The sequence below is a fragment of the Ranitomeya imitator genome, chromosome 1 (assembly GCF_032444005.1).
Source record: "Ranitomeya imitator isolate aRanImi1 chromosome 1, aRanImi1.pri, whole genome shotgun sequence".
Taxonomy (NCBI): Eukaryota; Metazoa; Chordata; class Amphibia; order Anura; family Dendrobatidae; genus Ranitomeya; species Ranitomeya imitator.
The window spans coordinates 437,423,485-437,438,897 of NC_091282.1; the positions used below are offsets into that span (position 1 = coordinate 437,423,485).

The 15,413-nt window shown below is 52.4% G+C and overlaps 1 protein-coding gene across 2 annotated transcripts in view; it reads right to left on the reverse strand.

Moving 5' to 3' along the window:
• Window positions 1–42: 42 nt before the first annotated feature.
• LOC138675501 (zinc-regulated GTPase metalloprotein activator 1B-like) overlaps window positions 43–15,413 on the reverse strand; it is a 241,759-nt gene continuing 226,388 nt past the window's right edge. For both annotated transcript variants that reach the window (XM_069763812.1, XM_069763805.1), the window contains one exon: window positions 43–257. In XM_069763812.1, the coding sequence (XP_069619913.1) occupies window positions 199–257 (59 nt within the window). In that variant the 3' untranslated portion in view covers window positions 43–198. The remainder of the gene's footprint in view (window positions 258–15,413) is intronic.

Genomic DNA, 15,413 nt, shown 5'->3' on the forward strand with positions numbered 1-15,413 from the left:
GTAAATTCATTAGGACCTGGGAAGAATCTCAGAAATCATAACTTATGCTTTATTACAGATGTCATTTATTATTAACAATAAATTACATATTTAGAGATAAAATCGAGCACTGTTTTTAACAACCAGTAATTAGAAATGCAAAACCATGTTTTAGGAGAAAAACCCAATCAACAATCATTTTTATTAGGAATGGAAGTGTCAACTTCTCAGAGTAGATTCAAAAAGCTGTTTGAGAATGTCTTTATCCAGGTGTCTACCTAAAAACAAAAAAACAAAAAAAACAGTATTTTTTATTGATGAAATACATGACAAAATGAACTTACTGAAACCGCTGTCACAGCGTTTGCCTGTTAATGGGCTACCAGGATTCTGCTGGACCCCTTTCAACAACTTAAAGTGGTCGTCCAAAAGTTAACTTATGATTTATCCATATTATATGTCAACAATATGAAATCGGTGGGGTCAGACACCCAACAGCGGCCAGAGATAAGCAAAATACAGGGTGGAATACAGCAAATGAATGTAAGATAAAATACAGAGCTCGGCAGCGGCTGCTGTGTTCCACTTCATACATGACATATATTTGGCTGTTGCCAGTGCACATATAAGCTGATCAGTGGGTGCCGGGTGTCGGACCCCCACGAATGTCATATTGTTGACCTGTCCCATAGATGCCAAATGTGTAGGGTTAGCGTGCAACAAAATCCAATTAACCCACTTGGGTAAACAGGAAAATTTTGATTAAAATGTTTTTCTCACTCCCTCTGAAAACGATTATGTTTTAAGTCCTGGACAACCCCATTAGTTATGCTTTAACAAATTCTCCAGCAAAAAAATAAAAGTAAAATAAAGAAAGAAGATGCCATTGTTAATATATTCATAACTACCTTCAAATACCAAATCACACTCAGTTTATCTAGTGAGGTAATCGTTACAGTACACTAAAATGGCAGTCTTGATACAGAAACTTATTCTAGAATTTTAATAGAATAGAAAATTCTATCTTTTTGTGTGAAGGATGATGTATTCCTAGTGGTTATTCTGATCCAGTCCACCCTGTATATCTGATGTAATTTCGGAGATAATAGTGGTGCCGTGGTTAGAAAAGTCAGCTTATTCTGCTGTCTGCCTTGTCATTCTGATTTACCAGGGGTGCTGAGGCTAGTAGAAGATGCTCACTTTGCTGTCCACTATGTCTATTTGATCTAATGCTAGAAATAATAGAGAAGCTGAGGTAAGAAAACTCTGCTCACACTGCTGTCCACCCTGTCTTTCTGACCTAGTACTGGAGATTCCAGGGTGGCCAGCTGTGTGAGGACCCCTGATATGTCCAGTATTAAATCAGATAAACAGGGAGGACAGCAGTGTGAGTAGACTCTTCTTACCCCAACAAACCTGTTATCTCCAGTATTAGATCAGAATGACAGGAAAAACAGGAGTGTGAATAGCCTCTTCTCACCTCAGCACAGCTCAGTATATAAAGTATTACAGCAGGGCTAAGAGTACATTTTCATAAAAAATAAAGGGGGTGTGAATCTTTCTACTGCACATGTTCACAAGCCCCTGTGCCATCAACAATTTAGGACAGGATGACATGTGAAAAGTCATTTTAATGTACTTCGGTTGTGTAAAAAAGTGTTTGCCCCTTCCTGATTTCCATTTCTTTTGCATGTTTGTCACACTTAAATGTTTCAGATCACCAAACAAATGTCAATATTAGACACATAACCCAAGTAAACACAAAAAGCAGTTTTAAAATAAAGGTCTTTATTATTAAGGGAAAAAGAAATCCAAACCTACAGGGCCCTGTGTGAAAAAGTGATTGCCCCTAAACCTAATAACTGGTTGGGCCACCCTTAGCAGCAAAAACTGCAATCAAGCATTTGCGATAACTGGCAATGAGTCATTTACAACGCTCTGGAGGAATTTTGCAGAATTTGCAGAATTGCTCTAATTCAGCCACATTGGTGGGTTTCCGAGCATGAACTGCCTTTTTAAGGTCAAGCCACAGCATCTCAATTGGATTAAGGTCAGGATTTGACTAGGCCACTCCAAAGTCTTAATTTTGTTTTTACTAACCCATCCAGAGGTGGACTTGCTGGTGTGTTTTGGATCATTGTCTTGAGGTCATGAACAGATGGCTTGCCAGACATTCTCCTTGAGGATTTTTTGGTGGATAGCAGAACTCATAATTCCATTTACCACAGAAAGTCTTCCAGCTCTTGGAGCAGCAAAACAGCCCCAGATTTCTTGATTGAGAACAGGAGTGGCAATAATCAGGCCTGTGTGTGGCTAGAGAATTGGAACTCAGCTTCTCAAAAACTACAGTTATGTTTTAAAGGGGCGGGCGGGGAGAATAACTTTTTCAAACAATGACCTTTAGGTTTGGATTTCTTCTTCCCTTAATAATAAAAACTGCATTTTGTGTTTGGTTGTGTTATCTTTGACTAATATTTAAATTTGTTTGGTGATCTGAAACATTTAAGTGTGACAAATAGTGTTGAGCGATACCTTCCGATATCGGAAAGTATCGGTATCGGTTTGGATCGGCCGATATTCAAAAAATATCGGATATCGCCGATACCGATACCCGATCCCAATGCAAGTCAATGGGACCAAAATATCGGAATTAAAATAAACCCTTTCTTTCCTTGTAGGTTCATTCTACCTGAAGGAAAACAACTAAGAATAATGTAGGATGTATGGGGGAGGTGGCGGAGACATTAAAGGCAATGAGGATTAGTCCAATCAAATAGAATAGCATGTTTTTTTTTTTTTTTTAAAGAAGTTCGGATTGAAAAAGATATTGAGTATGTAAATTTTTTTTATTTTGTCAGATATTGATGTTTCACTATTCCACGCCCTTCCCCTTCTTTTTTTTCTTTTTTTTTTTTTTTCTTTTCCCACACTTTCATCTTCATCATCATCAGCATCCTTGACATCAACTTCTTCACCTTATTCATCTTCTTCTTCATCTTCTACCTATTTTTTTTTTTATTACATTCTTCATATTCATTTTCTTCAACTATTATTATTCTTCCTATTCTACATATTCTTTTTATTCCACTGTTATTATTCTTCCTATTCTACTTCTTCATCATATTCTCATTTGTGACAGGCATTCCCGTAGTTGTTGTCTATAAAAGTTGGAAGATTACACCTTCCGTTCTGCCAGTCACAAAAGTTACATTTGTCCGCGTTCAGTTTGGCCTGCAGCATCAGGCTTTATCCAGGGGCACCACGAGGAGGAACGGACTCACCCCCATACACTGCTTAGTCTTCTTCTGCATATAATTTAGATAATATCTTTTGCTCTGATATTAAGTCTTATGCTTAATGTTCTTCTGCTCTTTGTTCTGCAGCCTCTTGTTCTTCTGCTTCTCGGTCTTCCATGTTGTCGTCTCCAGGGTCTTCGTCTCCAGTGTCGTCATCTCCGCCGTCGTCGTCTCAGCCGTCGTCGTCTCCGCCGTCGTCGTCGTCGTCGTCATCGGGGTGGTCTTCCGGGTCGTCGTCATCGGGGTGGTCTTCCGGGTTGTCGACGTTAGGGTCTTCAACTTGGAAATGTAGCAGAAGGTACAAGAAGGCTGAGAAAATGCCAAGAACCAGCTGATGGAACTGGAACTCGGATGGCTACCCGAAGGTTCAAGAGCCTATGGAACTACCGAGGACCAGCTGACGTTACTGGAACCCGGTTACTAAGCAGGAGGTACCCGTGCTAAAAAGCACTACCAAGGACCGCCTGACGTTGGCGGAACTCGGATACCCAGAAGGAGGCACCTAAGCCAAAGGCTCTGCCCGGAACCAGATGACGTTACTGGAACCAGGATGGGGAGCAGAAGGTACAAGAGCAAAAGACACTGCCGAGAACCAGCTGACGGTACTGGAACCCGGATGGGTAGCCGAATGTCCAAGAGCCAATGGAACTACCAAGGACCAGCTGACGTTACTGGAACCCGGTTACTAAGCAGGAGGTACCCGTGCCTGAAAGCACTACCAAGGACCACCTGACATTGGTGGAACTTGGATACCCAGAAGGAGGCACCTAAGCCAAAGGCTCTGCCCGGAACCAGCTGACGGTACTGGAACCAGGATGGGGAGCAGAAGGTACAAGAGCAAAAGACACTGCCGAGAACCAGCTGACGGTGCTGGAACCAGGTGGTGGACCCCAAGGCCCACAGGAGAGGAGAGAACAGCTAGGCCGCGAGGCAGCCGCAGTTACCGAACCCCAACAGTCCTACAGGGGGAGCTGGGCCTACTGGCACTACAGAACCAGCCTTGACTACCAGTTCACGCAGCCCACATAGGAAGCTCCTAAACTGGAGGCACCCTGGAGTTGGCTAACTCGACCGCCCCACGACGGGGCAAGCATAGGCGTCTCAGTGAAGTTGACACAACCCGGAAACAGCTGACGGTGCTGAAACCAGGCTTGGCACGAGGGAGTACCTGTGACAAGAACACTGCCGAGAACCAGCTGGCGGTGCTGGAACCCGGATGCGTTGCCCCAGTGTGCAAGAGCCAATGGCACGACCGAGGACCAGCTGATGGTGCTGGAACCCGGTTACTAAGCTGTAGGTGCCCGCGCTTAAAAGCACTACCAAGGACCGCCTGGCGTTGGCGGAACTCGGCTACCCAGGAGGAGGCACCTAAGCCAAAGGCTCGGCCCGGAACCAGCTGACGGTGCTGGAACCAGGTGGTGGACCCCAAGGCCCACAGGAGAGGAGAGAACAGCTAGGCCGCGAGGCAGCCGCAGTTACCGAACCCCAACAGTCCTACAGGGGGAGCTGGGCCTACTGGCACTACAGAACCAGCCTTGACTACCAGTTCACGCAGCCCACATAGGAAGCTCCTAAACTGGAGGCACCCTGGAGTTGGCTAACCCGACTGCACCACGACGGGGCAAGCATAGGCGTCTCAGTGAGCTTGACACAACCCGGAAACAGCTGACGGTGCTGAAACCAGGTTTGGCACGAGGGAGTACCTGTGACAAAAACACTGCCGAGAACCAGCTGGCGGTGCTGGAACCCAGATGCGTTGCCCCAGTGTGCAAGAGCCAATGGCACGACCGAGGACCAGCTGACGGTGCTGGAACCCGGTTACTAAGCTGTAGGTGCCCGCGCTTAAAAGCACTACCAAGGACCGCCTAACGTTGGCGGAACTCGGCTACCCAGGAGGAGGCACCTAAGCCAAAGGCTCGGCCCGGAACCAGCTGACGGTGCTGGAACCAGGTGGTGGACCCCAAGGCCCACAGGAGAGGAGAGAACAGCTAGGCCGCGAGGCAGCCGCAGTTACCGAACCCCAACAGTCCTACAGGGGGAGCTGGGCCTACTGGCACTACAGAACCAGCCTTGACTACCAGTTCACGCAGCCCACATAGGAAGCTCCTAAACTGGAGGCACCCTGGAGTTGGCTAACTCGACCGCCCCACGACGGGGCAAGCATAGGCGTCTCAGTGAAGTTGACACAACCCGGAAACAGCTGACGGTGCTGAAACCAGGCTTGGCACGAGGGAGTACCTGTGACAAGAACACTGCCGAGAACCAGCTGGCGGTGCTGGAACCCGGATGCGTTGCCCCAGTGTGCAAGAGCCAATGGCACGACCGAGGACCAGCTGACGGTGCTGGAACCCGGTTACTAAGCTGTAGGTGCCCGCGCTTAAAAGCACTACCAAGGACCGCCTGGCGTTGGCGGAACTCGGATACCCAGGAGGAGGCACCTAAGCCAAAGGCTCGGCCCGGAACCAGCTGACGGTGCTGGAACCAGGTGGTGGACCCCAAGGCCCACAGGAGAGGAGAGAACAGCTAGGCCGCGAGGCAGCCGCAGTTACCGAACCCCAACAGTCCTACAGGGGGAGCTGGGCCTACTGGCACTACAGAACCAGCCTTGACTACCAGTTCACGCAGCCCACATAGGAAGCTCCTAAACTGGAGGCACCCTGGAGTTGGCTAACTCGACCGCCCCACGACGGGGCAAGCATAGGCGTCTCAGTGAAGTTGACACAACCCGGAAACAGCTGACGGTGCTGAAACCAGGCTTGGCACGAGGGAGTACCTGTGACAAGAACACTGCCGAGAACCAGCTGGCGGTGCTGGAACCCGGATGCGTTGCCCCAGTGTGCAAGAGCCAATGGCACGACCGAGGACCAGCTGACGGTGCTGGAACCCGGTTACTAAGCTGTAGGTGCCCGCGCTTAAAAGCACTACCAAGGACCGCCTGGCGTTGGCGGAACTCGGATACCCAGGAGGAGGCACCTAAGCCAAAGGCTCGGCCCGGAACCAGCTGACGGTGCTGGAACCAGGTGGTGGACCCCAAGGCCCACAGGAGAGGAGAGAACAGCTAGGCCGCGAGGCAGCCGCAGTTACCGAACCCCAACAGTCCTACAGGGGGAGCTGGGCCTACTGGCACTACAGAACCAGCCTTGACTACCAGTTCACGCAGCCCACATAGGAAGCTCCTAAACTGGAGGCACCCTGGAGTTGGCTAACTCGACCGCCCCACGACGGGGCAAGCATAGGCGTCTCAGTGAAGTTGACACAACCCGGAAACAGCTGACGGTGCTGAAACCAGGCTTGGCACGAGGGAGTACCTGTGACAAGAACACTGCCGAGAACCAGCTGGCGGTGCTGGAACCCGGATGCGTTGCCCCAGTGTGCAAGAGCCAATGGCACGACCGAGGACCAGCTGACGGTGCTGGAACCCGGTTACTAAGCTGTAGGTGCCCGCGCTTAAAAGCACTACCAAGGACCGCCTGGCGTTGGCGGAACTCGGCTACCCAGGAGGAGGCACCTAAGCCAAAGGCTCGGCCCGGAACCAGCTGACGGTGCTGGAACCAGGTGGTGGACCCCAAGGCCCACAGGAGAGGAGAGAACAGCTAGGCCGCGAGGCAGCCGCAGTTACCGAACCCCAACAGTCCTACAGGGGGAGCTGGGCCTACTGGCACTACAGAACCAGCCTTGACTACCAGTTCACGCAGCCCACATAGGAAGCTCCTAAACTGGAGGCACCCTGGAGTTGGCTAACTCGACCGCCCCACGACGGGGCAAGCATAGGCGTCTCAGTGAAGTTGACACAACCCGGAAACAGCTGACGGTGCTGAAACCAGGCTTGGCACGAGGGAGTACCTGTGACAAGAACACTGCCGAGAACCAGCTGGCGGTGCTGGAACCCGGATGCGTTGCCCCAGTGTGCAAGAGCCAATGGCACGACCGAGGACCAGCTGACGGTGCTGGAACCCGGTTACTAAGCTGTAGGTGCCCGCGCTTAAAAGCACTACCAAGGACCGCCTGGCGTTGGCGGAACTCGGATACCCAGGAGGAGGCACCTAAGCCAAAGGCTCGGCCCGGAACCAGCTGACGGTGCTGGAACCAGGTGGTGGACCCCAAGGCCCACAGGAGAGGAGAGAACAGCTAGGCCGCGAGGCAGCCGCAGTTACCGAACCCCAACAGTCCTACAGGGGGAGCTGGGCCTACTGGCACTACAGAACCAGCCTTGACTACCAGTTCACGCAGCCCACATAGGAAGCTCCTAAACTGGAGGCACCCTGGAGTTGGCTAACTCGACCGCCCCACGACGGGGCAAGCATAGGCGTCTCAGTGAAGTTGACACAACCCGGAAACAGCTGACGGTGCTGAAACCAGGCTTGGCACGAGGGAGTACCTGTGACAAGAACACTGCCGAGAACCAGCTGGCGGTGCTGGAACCCGGATGCGTTGCCCCAGTGTGCAAGAGCCAATGGCACGACCGAGGACCAGCTGACGGTGCTGGAACCCGGTTACTAAGCTGTAGGTGCCCGCGCTTAAAAGCACTACCAAGGACCGCCTGGCGTTGGCGGAACTCGGCTACCCAGGAGGAGGCACCTAAGCCAAAGGCTCGGCCCGGAACCAGCTGACGGTGCTGGAACCAGGTGGTGGACCCCAAGGCCCACAGGAGAGGAGAGAACAGCTAGGCCGCGAGGCAGCCGCAGTTACCGAACCCCAACAGTCCTACAGGGGGAGCTGGGCCTACTGGCACTACAGAACCAGCCTTGACTACCAGTTCACGCAGCCCACATAGGAAGCTCCTAAACTGGAGGCACCCTGGAGTTGGCTAACTCGACCGCCCCACGACGGGGCAAGCATAGGCGTCTCAGTGAAGTTGACACAACCCGGAAACAGCTGACGGTGCTGAAACCAGGCTTGGCACGAGGGAGTACCTGTGACAAGAACACTGCCGAGAACCAGCTGGCGGTGCTGGAACCCGGATGCGTTGCCCCAGTGTGCAAGAGCCAATGGCACGACCGAGGACCAGCTGACGGTGCTGGAACCCGGTTACTAAGCTGTAGGTGCCCGCGCTTAAAAGCACTACCAAGGACCGCCTGGCGTTGGCGGAACTCGGATACCCAGGAGGAGGCACCTAAGCCAAAGGCTCGGCCCGGAACCAGCTGACGGTGCTGGAACCAGGTGGTGGACCCCAAGGCCCACAGGAGAGGAGAGAACAGCTAGGCCGCGAGGCAGCCGCAGTTACCGAACCCCAACAGTCCTACAGGGGGAGCTGGGCCTACTGGCACTACAGAACCAGCCTTGACTACCAGTTCACGCAGCCCACATAGGAAGCTCCTAAACTGGAGGCACCCTGGAGTTGGCTAACCCGACTGCACCACGACGGGGCAAGCATAGGCGTCTCAGTGAGCTTGACACAACCCGGAAACAGCTGACGGTGCTGAAACCAGGTTTGGCACGAGGGAGTACCTGTGACAAAAACACTGCCGAGAACCAGCTGGCGGTGCTGGAACCCAGATGCGTTGCCCCAGTGTGCAAGAGCCAATGGCACGACCGAGGACCAGCTGACGGTGCTGGAACCCGGTTACTAAGCTGTAGGTGCCCGCGCTTAAAAGCACTACCAAGGACCGCCTAACGTTGGCGGAACTCGGCTACCCAGGAGGAGGCACCTAAGCCAAAGGCTCGGCCCGGAACCAGCTGACGGTGCTGGAACCAGGTGGTGGACCCCAAGGCCCACAGGAGAGGAGAGAACAGCTAGGCCGCGAGGCAGCCGCAGTTACCGAACCCCAACAGTCCTACAGGGGGAGCTGGGCCTACTGGCACTACAGAACCAGCCTTGACTACCAGTTCACGCAGCCCACATAGGAAGCTCCTAAACTGGAGGCACCCTGGAGTTGGCTAACTCGACCGCCCCACGACGGGGCAAGCATAGGCGTCTCAGTGAAGTTGACACAACCCGGAAACAGCTGACGGTGCTGAAACCAGGCTTGGCACGAGGGAGTACCTGTGACAAGAACACTGCCGAGAACCAGCTGGCGGTGCTGGAACCCGGATGCGTTGCCTTGCCTATTAAAGATTGTCTTCCTAGAGCCCCAACTAGCGGTGTTGGAGCAAAGGGTAAGCAGGGGGAGATGAGTGTAGGCCGAAGCCTGCACTGGAGGCAGCTTTGTGTCTGCGTTGCGTTTGCAGGACACTTTGCCGGCTACACACTGGGGGAACAGCTGGCGTTGCTGAACCCCACTAACACAATGGCGTGTGTTTTTATCTGTGCAGCTAGCACTTGCGGGCAAAAACTTGCGATGTTAGAGCCCGTGTTGAAGCAGGAGGAGGAGGAGAGGAGCAGAGTGTAGGCCGAAGCCTAGTTGAACCAATTTCAAAGGAAACCTTTAACCCCCCCCTCAGGTGTTACAAAGTACAAGAGACACACCTTGTGCAGTATTAATGCTGCACAAGTGAAAGGTTGCTCTATTAATTTGTCTACTTGCACACGCTGAATGAAAGACATACACAATTTACCCCATTCTACAGTCAAACTGTAGTGGATGCGTGACTTGGTTTTTTGATGAGACGCAGCACAGGTGTCCAAAATAACGCCTTGGTGCTTGGCGCAGCTTCCTGAGCGTTGTTATTTGCTGTACAGGAGTCTGCGCTCTTGTGTTATCCCTTGGCAATGCCCTGTTAGCGCTGCCCATCTTATGACCTCATTTCATGTTGGCCGGTGCGGTTAACGATGGCCATAAATCCCAGACCCACAGTGTCTTTTCATAAAGCCACACTGCGGTGCTGGGATTCGTGGCCTTGAGCAGTAAATATTTTGGCCGCTCACACACGTCCTTACACCTGCTTCAGACTGGGCGGCCTCTGCTGATCCCTTCTCGCATGCCGCGGCCATGAGGCTGCACAGTCTGAAGAAGGCGGAAGGAGATGAGTTAAGACAGGCGAAGATATGCACTGCTCGTGCCCATCAATCACACCCTCGCAGTCAAAATAATTAAGACAACGAGGAGCATTTTATTCAGGCAGGGCGGACGAACAGGCGCAAGTAGCCAACCAATGATGTCAGAAGACGGGAAGCGCTACCAAGGGGGGTGCTGCGTATCATTAGAAAGGAAAGTCACACCTCAGGGACAGTGGAATGGTCTCAAAGAGACACATTTTGTACGTGTTGAGTTCCACGTGGGCAAGGAGAAAACGTCAGCCACCTTGTACAAATGCAGCAGTACTGCTGTACAAGGTGGCTGTTATACATAGAAACACCTGGGGGTGGTGGCCAGGCTCCCTTCAATTTCAGTTCATGTGCCTGCGTGGCGTTTGCAGGTCACGTTGCAAGCTGCACAGCAGGGGAACAGCTGGCGGTGCTGAACCCCACTAACACATTGGCTGGTGTTTTTCTCTGTGCAGCTAGCATGTCCGGGCATAAACTGGCGTTGTTTGAGCCCAGGGTCAGCAGGAGGAGGAGAGGAGCAAAGTGTAGGCCGAAGCCTGCACTGGTGGCAGCTTTTGTTCTGTTGTGCCAGCGTGGCTTGTGCTGGACACGTTGCCGACTACACAGCAGGGGAACAGCTGGCGGTGCTGAACCCCACTAACACATTGGCTGGTGTTTTTCTCTGTGCAGCTAGCATTTCCGGGCAAAAACTAGCGGTGTTTGAGCCCAGGGTCAGCAGGAGGAGGAGAGGAGCAGAGTGTTGGCCAAAGCCTAGTTGAACCAATTTCAAAGGTTACCTTTAACCCCCCCTCAGGTGTTGCAAGGTACAAGAGCCACACCTTGAACAGCATTATTGATGCACAAGTCAAAGGTTGCTCTATTTAATTTTGCTCCTTGCACACGCTGAATTAAACACGTACACTATTTAGCCCATTATACTGTCAAACAGTTGTGGAGGCGTGACTACTAGTCTTTTTAAGGAGACGCAGCACAGGTGTCAAAATTTGCACCTAGGTACTGGGCGCAGATTCCTGAGCGTTGTTATTTGCTGTACAGGAGTCTGCGCTCTTGTGTTATCCCTTGGCAATACCCTGTTAGTGCAGGCCGTCTCATGACCTCATTTCATGTTGGCCGGTGCGGTTAACGATGGCCATAAATCCCAGACCCACAGTGGCTTTTCCTAAAGTCACACTGCGGTGCTGGGATTCGTGGCCTTGTGCAGTAAATATGTTCGCCGCTCACACATGTCCTTACACCTGCTTCAGACTGGGCGGCCTCAGCTGATCCCTTATCGCATGCCGCGGCCATGAGGCCGCACAGTCAGAAGAAGGCGGAAGGAGGGGAGTGAAAACAGGGGAACATATGCACTGCTCGTGCCCATCAATCACACCCTCGCAGTCAAAATATATGAGACAACGGGGGGCGTTGTGTCGGGCAGGGGGGACGCACAGGCACAGCCAGCCAACCAATGATGTCAGGAGACGGGCAGCGCTAACAATGGGGGTGCTGCGTGTCATTAAAAAGGAAAGTCACACCTCAGGGACATTGTAATGGTCTGTAATGAGACACATTTTGTACTTGTTGAGTTCCACGTGTGCAAGGAGAAAAAGTCAGCCACCTTGTACAAATGCAGCAGTACTGCTGTACAAGGTGGCTGTTATACATAGAAACACCTGGGGGGGTGGGGGGCAGGCTCCCTTCAATTTCAGTTCATGTGCCTGCGTGGCGTTTGCAGGTCACGTTGCAAGCTACACAGCAGGGGAACAGCTGGCGTTGCTGAACCCCACTGACACATTGACTGGTGTTTTTCTCTGTGCAGATTGCATGTCCGGGCAAAAACTAGCGGTGTTAGAGCCCAGGGTCAGCAGGAGGAGGAGGAGAGGAGCAAAGTGTAGGCCGAAGCCTGCACTGGTGGCAGCTTTTGGTCGGTTGTGCCAGCGTGGCTTGTGCTGGACACGATGCCGGCTACACAGCGGGGGAACAGCTGGCGGTGCTGAACCCCACTAACACATTGGCTGGTGTTTTTCTCTGTGCAGCTAGCATGTCCGGGCAGAAACTGGCGTTGTTTGAGCCCAGGGTCAGCAGGAGGAGGAGAGGAGCAAAGTGTAGGCCGAAGCCTGCACTGGTGGCAGCTTTTGTTCTGTTGTGCCAGCGTGGCTTGTGCTGGACACGTTGCCGACTACACAGCAGGGGAACAGCTGGCGGTGCTGAACCCCACTAACACATTGGCTGGTGTTTTTCTCTGTGCAGCTAGCATTTCCGGGCAAAAACTAGCGGTGTTTGAGCCCAGGGTCAGCAGGAGGAGTAGAGGAGCAGAGTGTAGGCCGAAGCCTAGTTGAACCAATTTCAAAGGTTACCTTTAACCCCCCCCTCAGGTGTTGCAAGGTACAAGAGCCACACCTTGAACAGCATTAATGATGCACAAGTCAAAGGTTGCTCTATTTAATTTTGCTCCTTGCACACGCTGAATTAAACACGTACACTATTTAGCCCATTATACTGTCAAACAGTTGTGGAGGCGTGACTTGTCTTTTTAAGGAGACGCAGCACAGGTGTCAAAATTTGCACCTAGGTACTGGGCGCAGATTCCTGAGCGTTGTTATTTGCTGTACAGGAGTCTGCGCTCTTGTGTTATCCCTTGGCAATACCCTGTTAGTGCAGGCCGTCTCATGACCTCATTTCATGTTGGCCGGTGCGGTTAACGATGGCCATAAATCCCAGACCCACAGTGGCTTTTCCTAAAGTCACACTGCGGTGCTGGGATTCGTGGCCTTGTGCAGTAAATATGTTCGCCGCTCACACATGTCCTTACACCTGCTTCAGACTGGGCGGCCTCAGCTGATCCCTTATCGCATGCCGCGGCCATGAGGCCGCACAGTCAGAAGAAGGCGGAAGGAGGGGAGTGAAAACAGGGGAACATATGCACTGCTCGTGCCCATCAATCACACCCTCGCAGTCAAAATATATGAGACAACGGGGGGCGTTGTGTCGGGCAGGGGGGACGCACAGGCACAGCCAGCCAACCAATGATGTCAGGAGACGGGCAGCGCTAACAATGGGGGTGCTGCGTGTCATTAAAAAGGAAAGTCACACCTCAGGGACATTGTAATGGTCTGTAATGAGACACATTTTGTACTTGTTGAGTTCCACGTGTGCAAGGAGAAAAAGTCAGCCACCTTGTACAAATGCAGCAGTACTGCTGTACAAGGTGGCTGTTATACATAGAAACACCTGGGGGGGTGGGGGGCAGGCTCCCTTCAATTTCAGTTCATGTGCCTGCGTGGCGTTTGCAGGTCACGTTGCAAGCTACACAGCAGGGGAACAGCTGGCGTTGCTGAACCCCACTGACACATTGACTGGTGTTTTTCTCTGTGCAGATTGCATGTCCGGGCAAAAACTAGCGGTGTTAGAGCCCAGGGTCAGCAGGAGGAGGAGGAGAGGAGCAAAGTGTAGGCCGAAGCCTGCACTGGTGGCAGCTTTTGGTCGGTTGTGCCAGCGTGGCTTGTGCTGGACACGATGCCGGCTACACAGCGGGGGAACAGCTGGCGGTGCTGAACCCCACTAACACATTGGCTGGTGTTTTTCTCTGTGCAGCTAGCATGTCCGGGCAGAAACTGGCGTTGTTTGAGCCCAGGGTCAGCAGGAGGAGGAGAGGAGCAAAGTGTAGGCCGAAGCCTGCACTGGTGGCAGCTTTTGTTCTGTTGTGCCAGCGTGGCTTGTGCTGGACACGTTGCCGACTACACAGCAGGGGAACAGCTGGCGGTGCTGAACCCCACTAACACATTGGCTGGTGTTTTTCTCTGTGCAGCTAGCATTTCCGGGCAAAAACTAGCGGTGTTTGAGCCCAGGGTCAGCAGGAGGAGTAGAGGAGCAGAGTGTAGGCCGAAGCCTAGTTGAACCAATTTCAAAGGTTACCTTTAACCCCCCCTCAGGTGTTGCAAGGTACAAGAGCCACACCTTGAACAGCATTAATGATGCACAAGTCAAAGGTTGCTCTATTTAATTTTGCTCCTTGCACACGCTGAATTAAACACGTACACTATTTAGCCCATTATACTGTCAAACAGTTGTGGAGGCGTGACTTGTCTTTTTAAGGAGACGCAGCACAGGTGTCAAAATTTGCACCTAGGTACTGGGCGCAGATTCCTGAGCGTTGTTATTTGCTGTACAGGAGTCTGCGCTCTTGTGTTATCCCTTGGCAATACCCTGTTAGTGCAGGCCGTCTCATGACCTCATTTCATGTTGGCCGGTGCGGTTAACGATGGCCATAAATCCCAGACCCACAGTGGCTTTTCCTAAAGTCACACTGCGGTGCTGGGATTCGTGGCCTTGTGCAGTAAATATGTTCGCCGCTCACACATGTCCTTACACCTGCTTCAGACTGGGCGGCCTCAGCTGATCCCTTATCGCATGCCGCGGCCATGAGGCCGCACAGTCAGAAGAAGGCGGAAGGAGGGGAGTGAAAACAGGGGAACATATGCACTGCTCGTGCCCATCAATCACACCCTCGCAGTCAAAATATATGAGACAACGGGGGGCGTTGTGTCGGGCAGGGGGGACGCACAGGCACAGCCAGCCAACCAATGATGTCAGGAGACGGGCAGCGCTAACAATGGGGGTGCTGCGTGTCATTAAAAAGGAAAGTCACACCTCAGGGACATTGTAATGGTCTGTAATGAGACACATTTTGTACTTGTTGAGTTCCACGTGTGCAAGGAGAAAAAGTCAGCCACCTTGTACAAATGCAGCAGTACTGCTGTACAAGGTGGCTGTTATACATAGAAACACCTGGGGGGGTGGGGGGCAGGCTCCCTTCAATTTCAGTTCATGTGCCTGCGTGGCGTTTGCAGGTCACGTTGCAAGCTACACAGCAGGGGAACAGCTGGCGTTGCTGAACCCCACTGACACATTGACTGGTGTTTTTCTCTGTGCAGATTGCATGTCCGGGCAAAAACTAGCGGTGTTAGAGCCCAGGGTCAGCAGGAGGAGGAGGAGAGGAGCAAAGTGTAGGCCGAAGCCTGCACTGGTGGCAGCTTTTGGTCGGTTGTGCCAGCGTGGCTTGTGCTGGACACGATGCCGGCTACACAGCGGGGGAACAGCTGGCGGTGCTGAACCCCACTAACACATTGGCTGGTGTTTTTCTCTGTGCAGCTAGCATGTCCGGGCAGAAACTGGCGTTGTTTGAGCCCAGGGTCAGCAGGAGGAGGAGAGGAGCAAAGTGTAGGCCGAAGCCT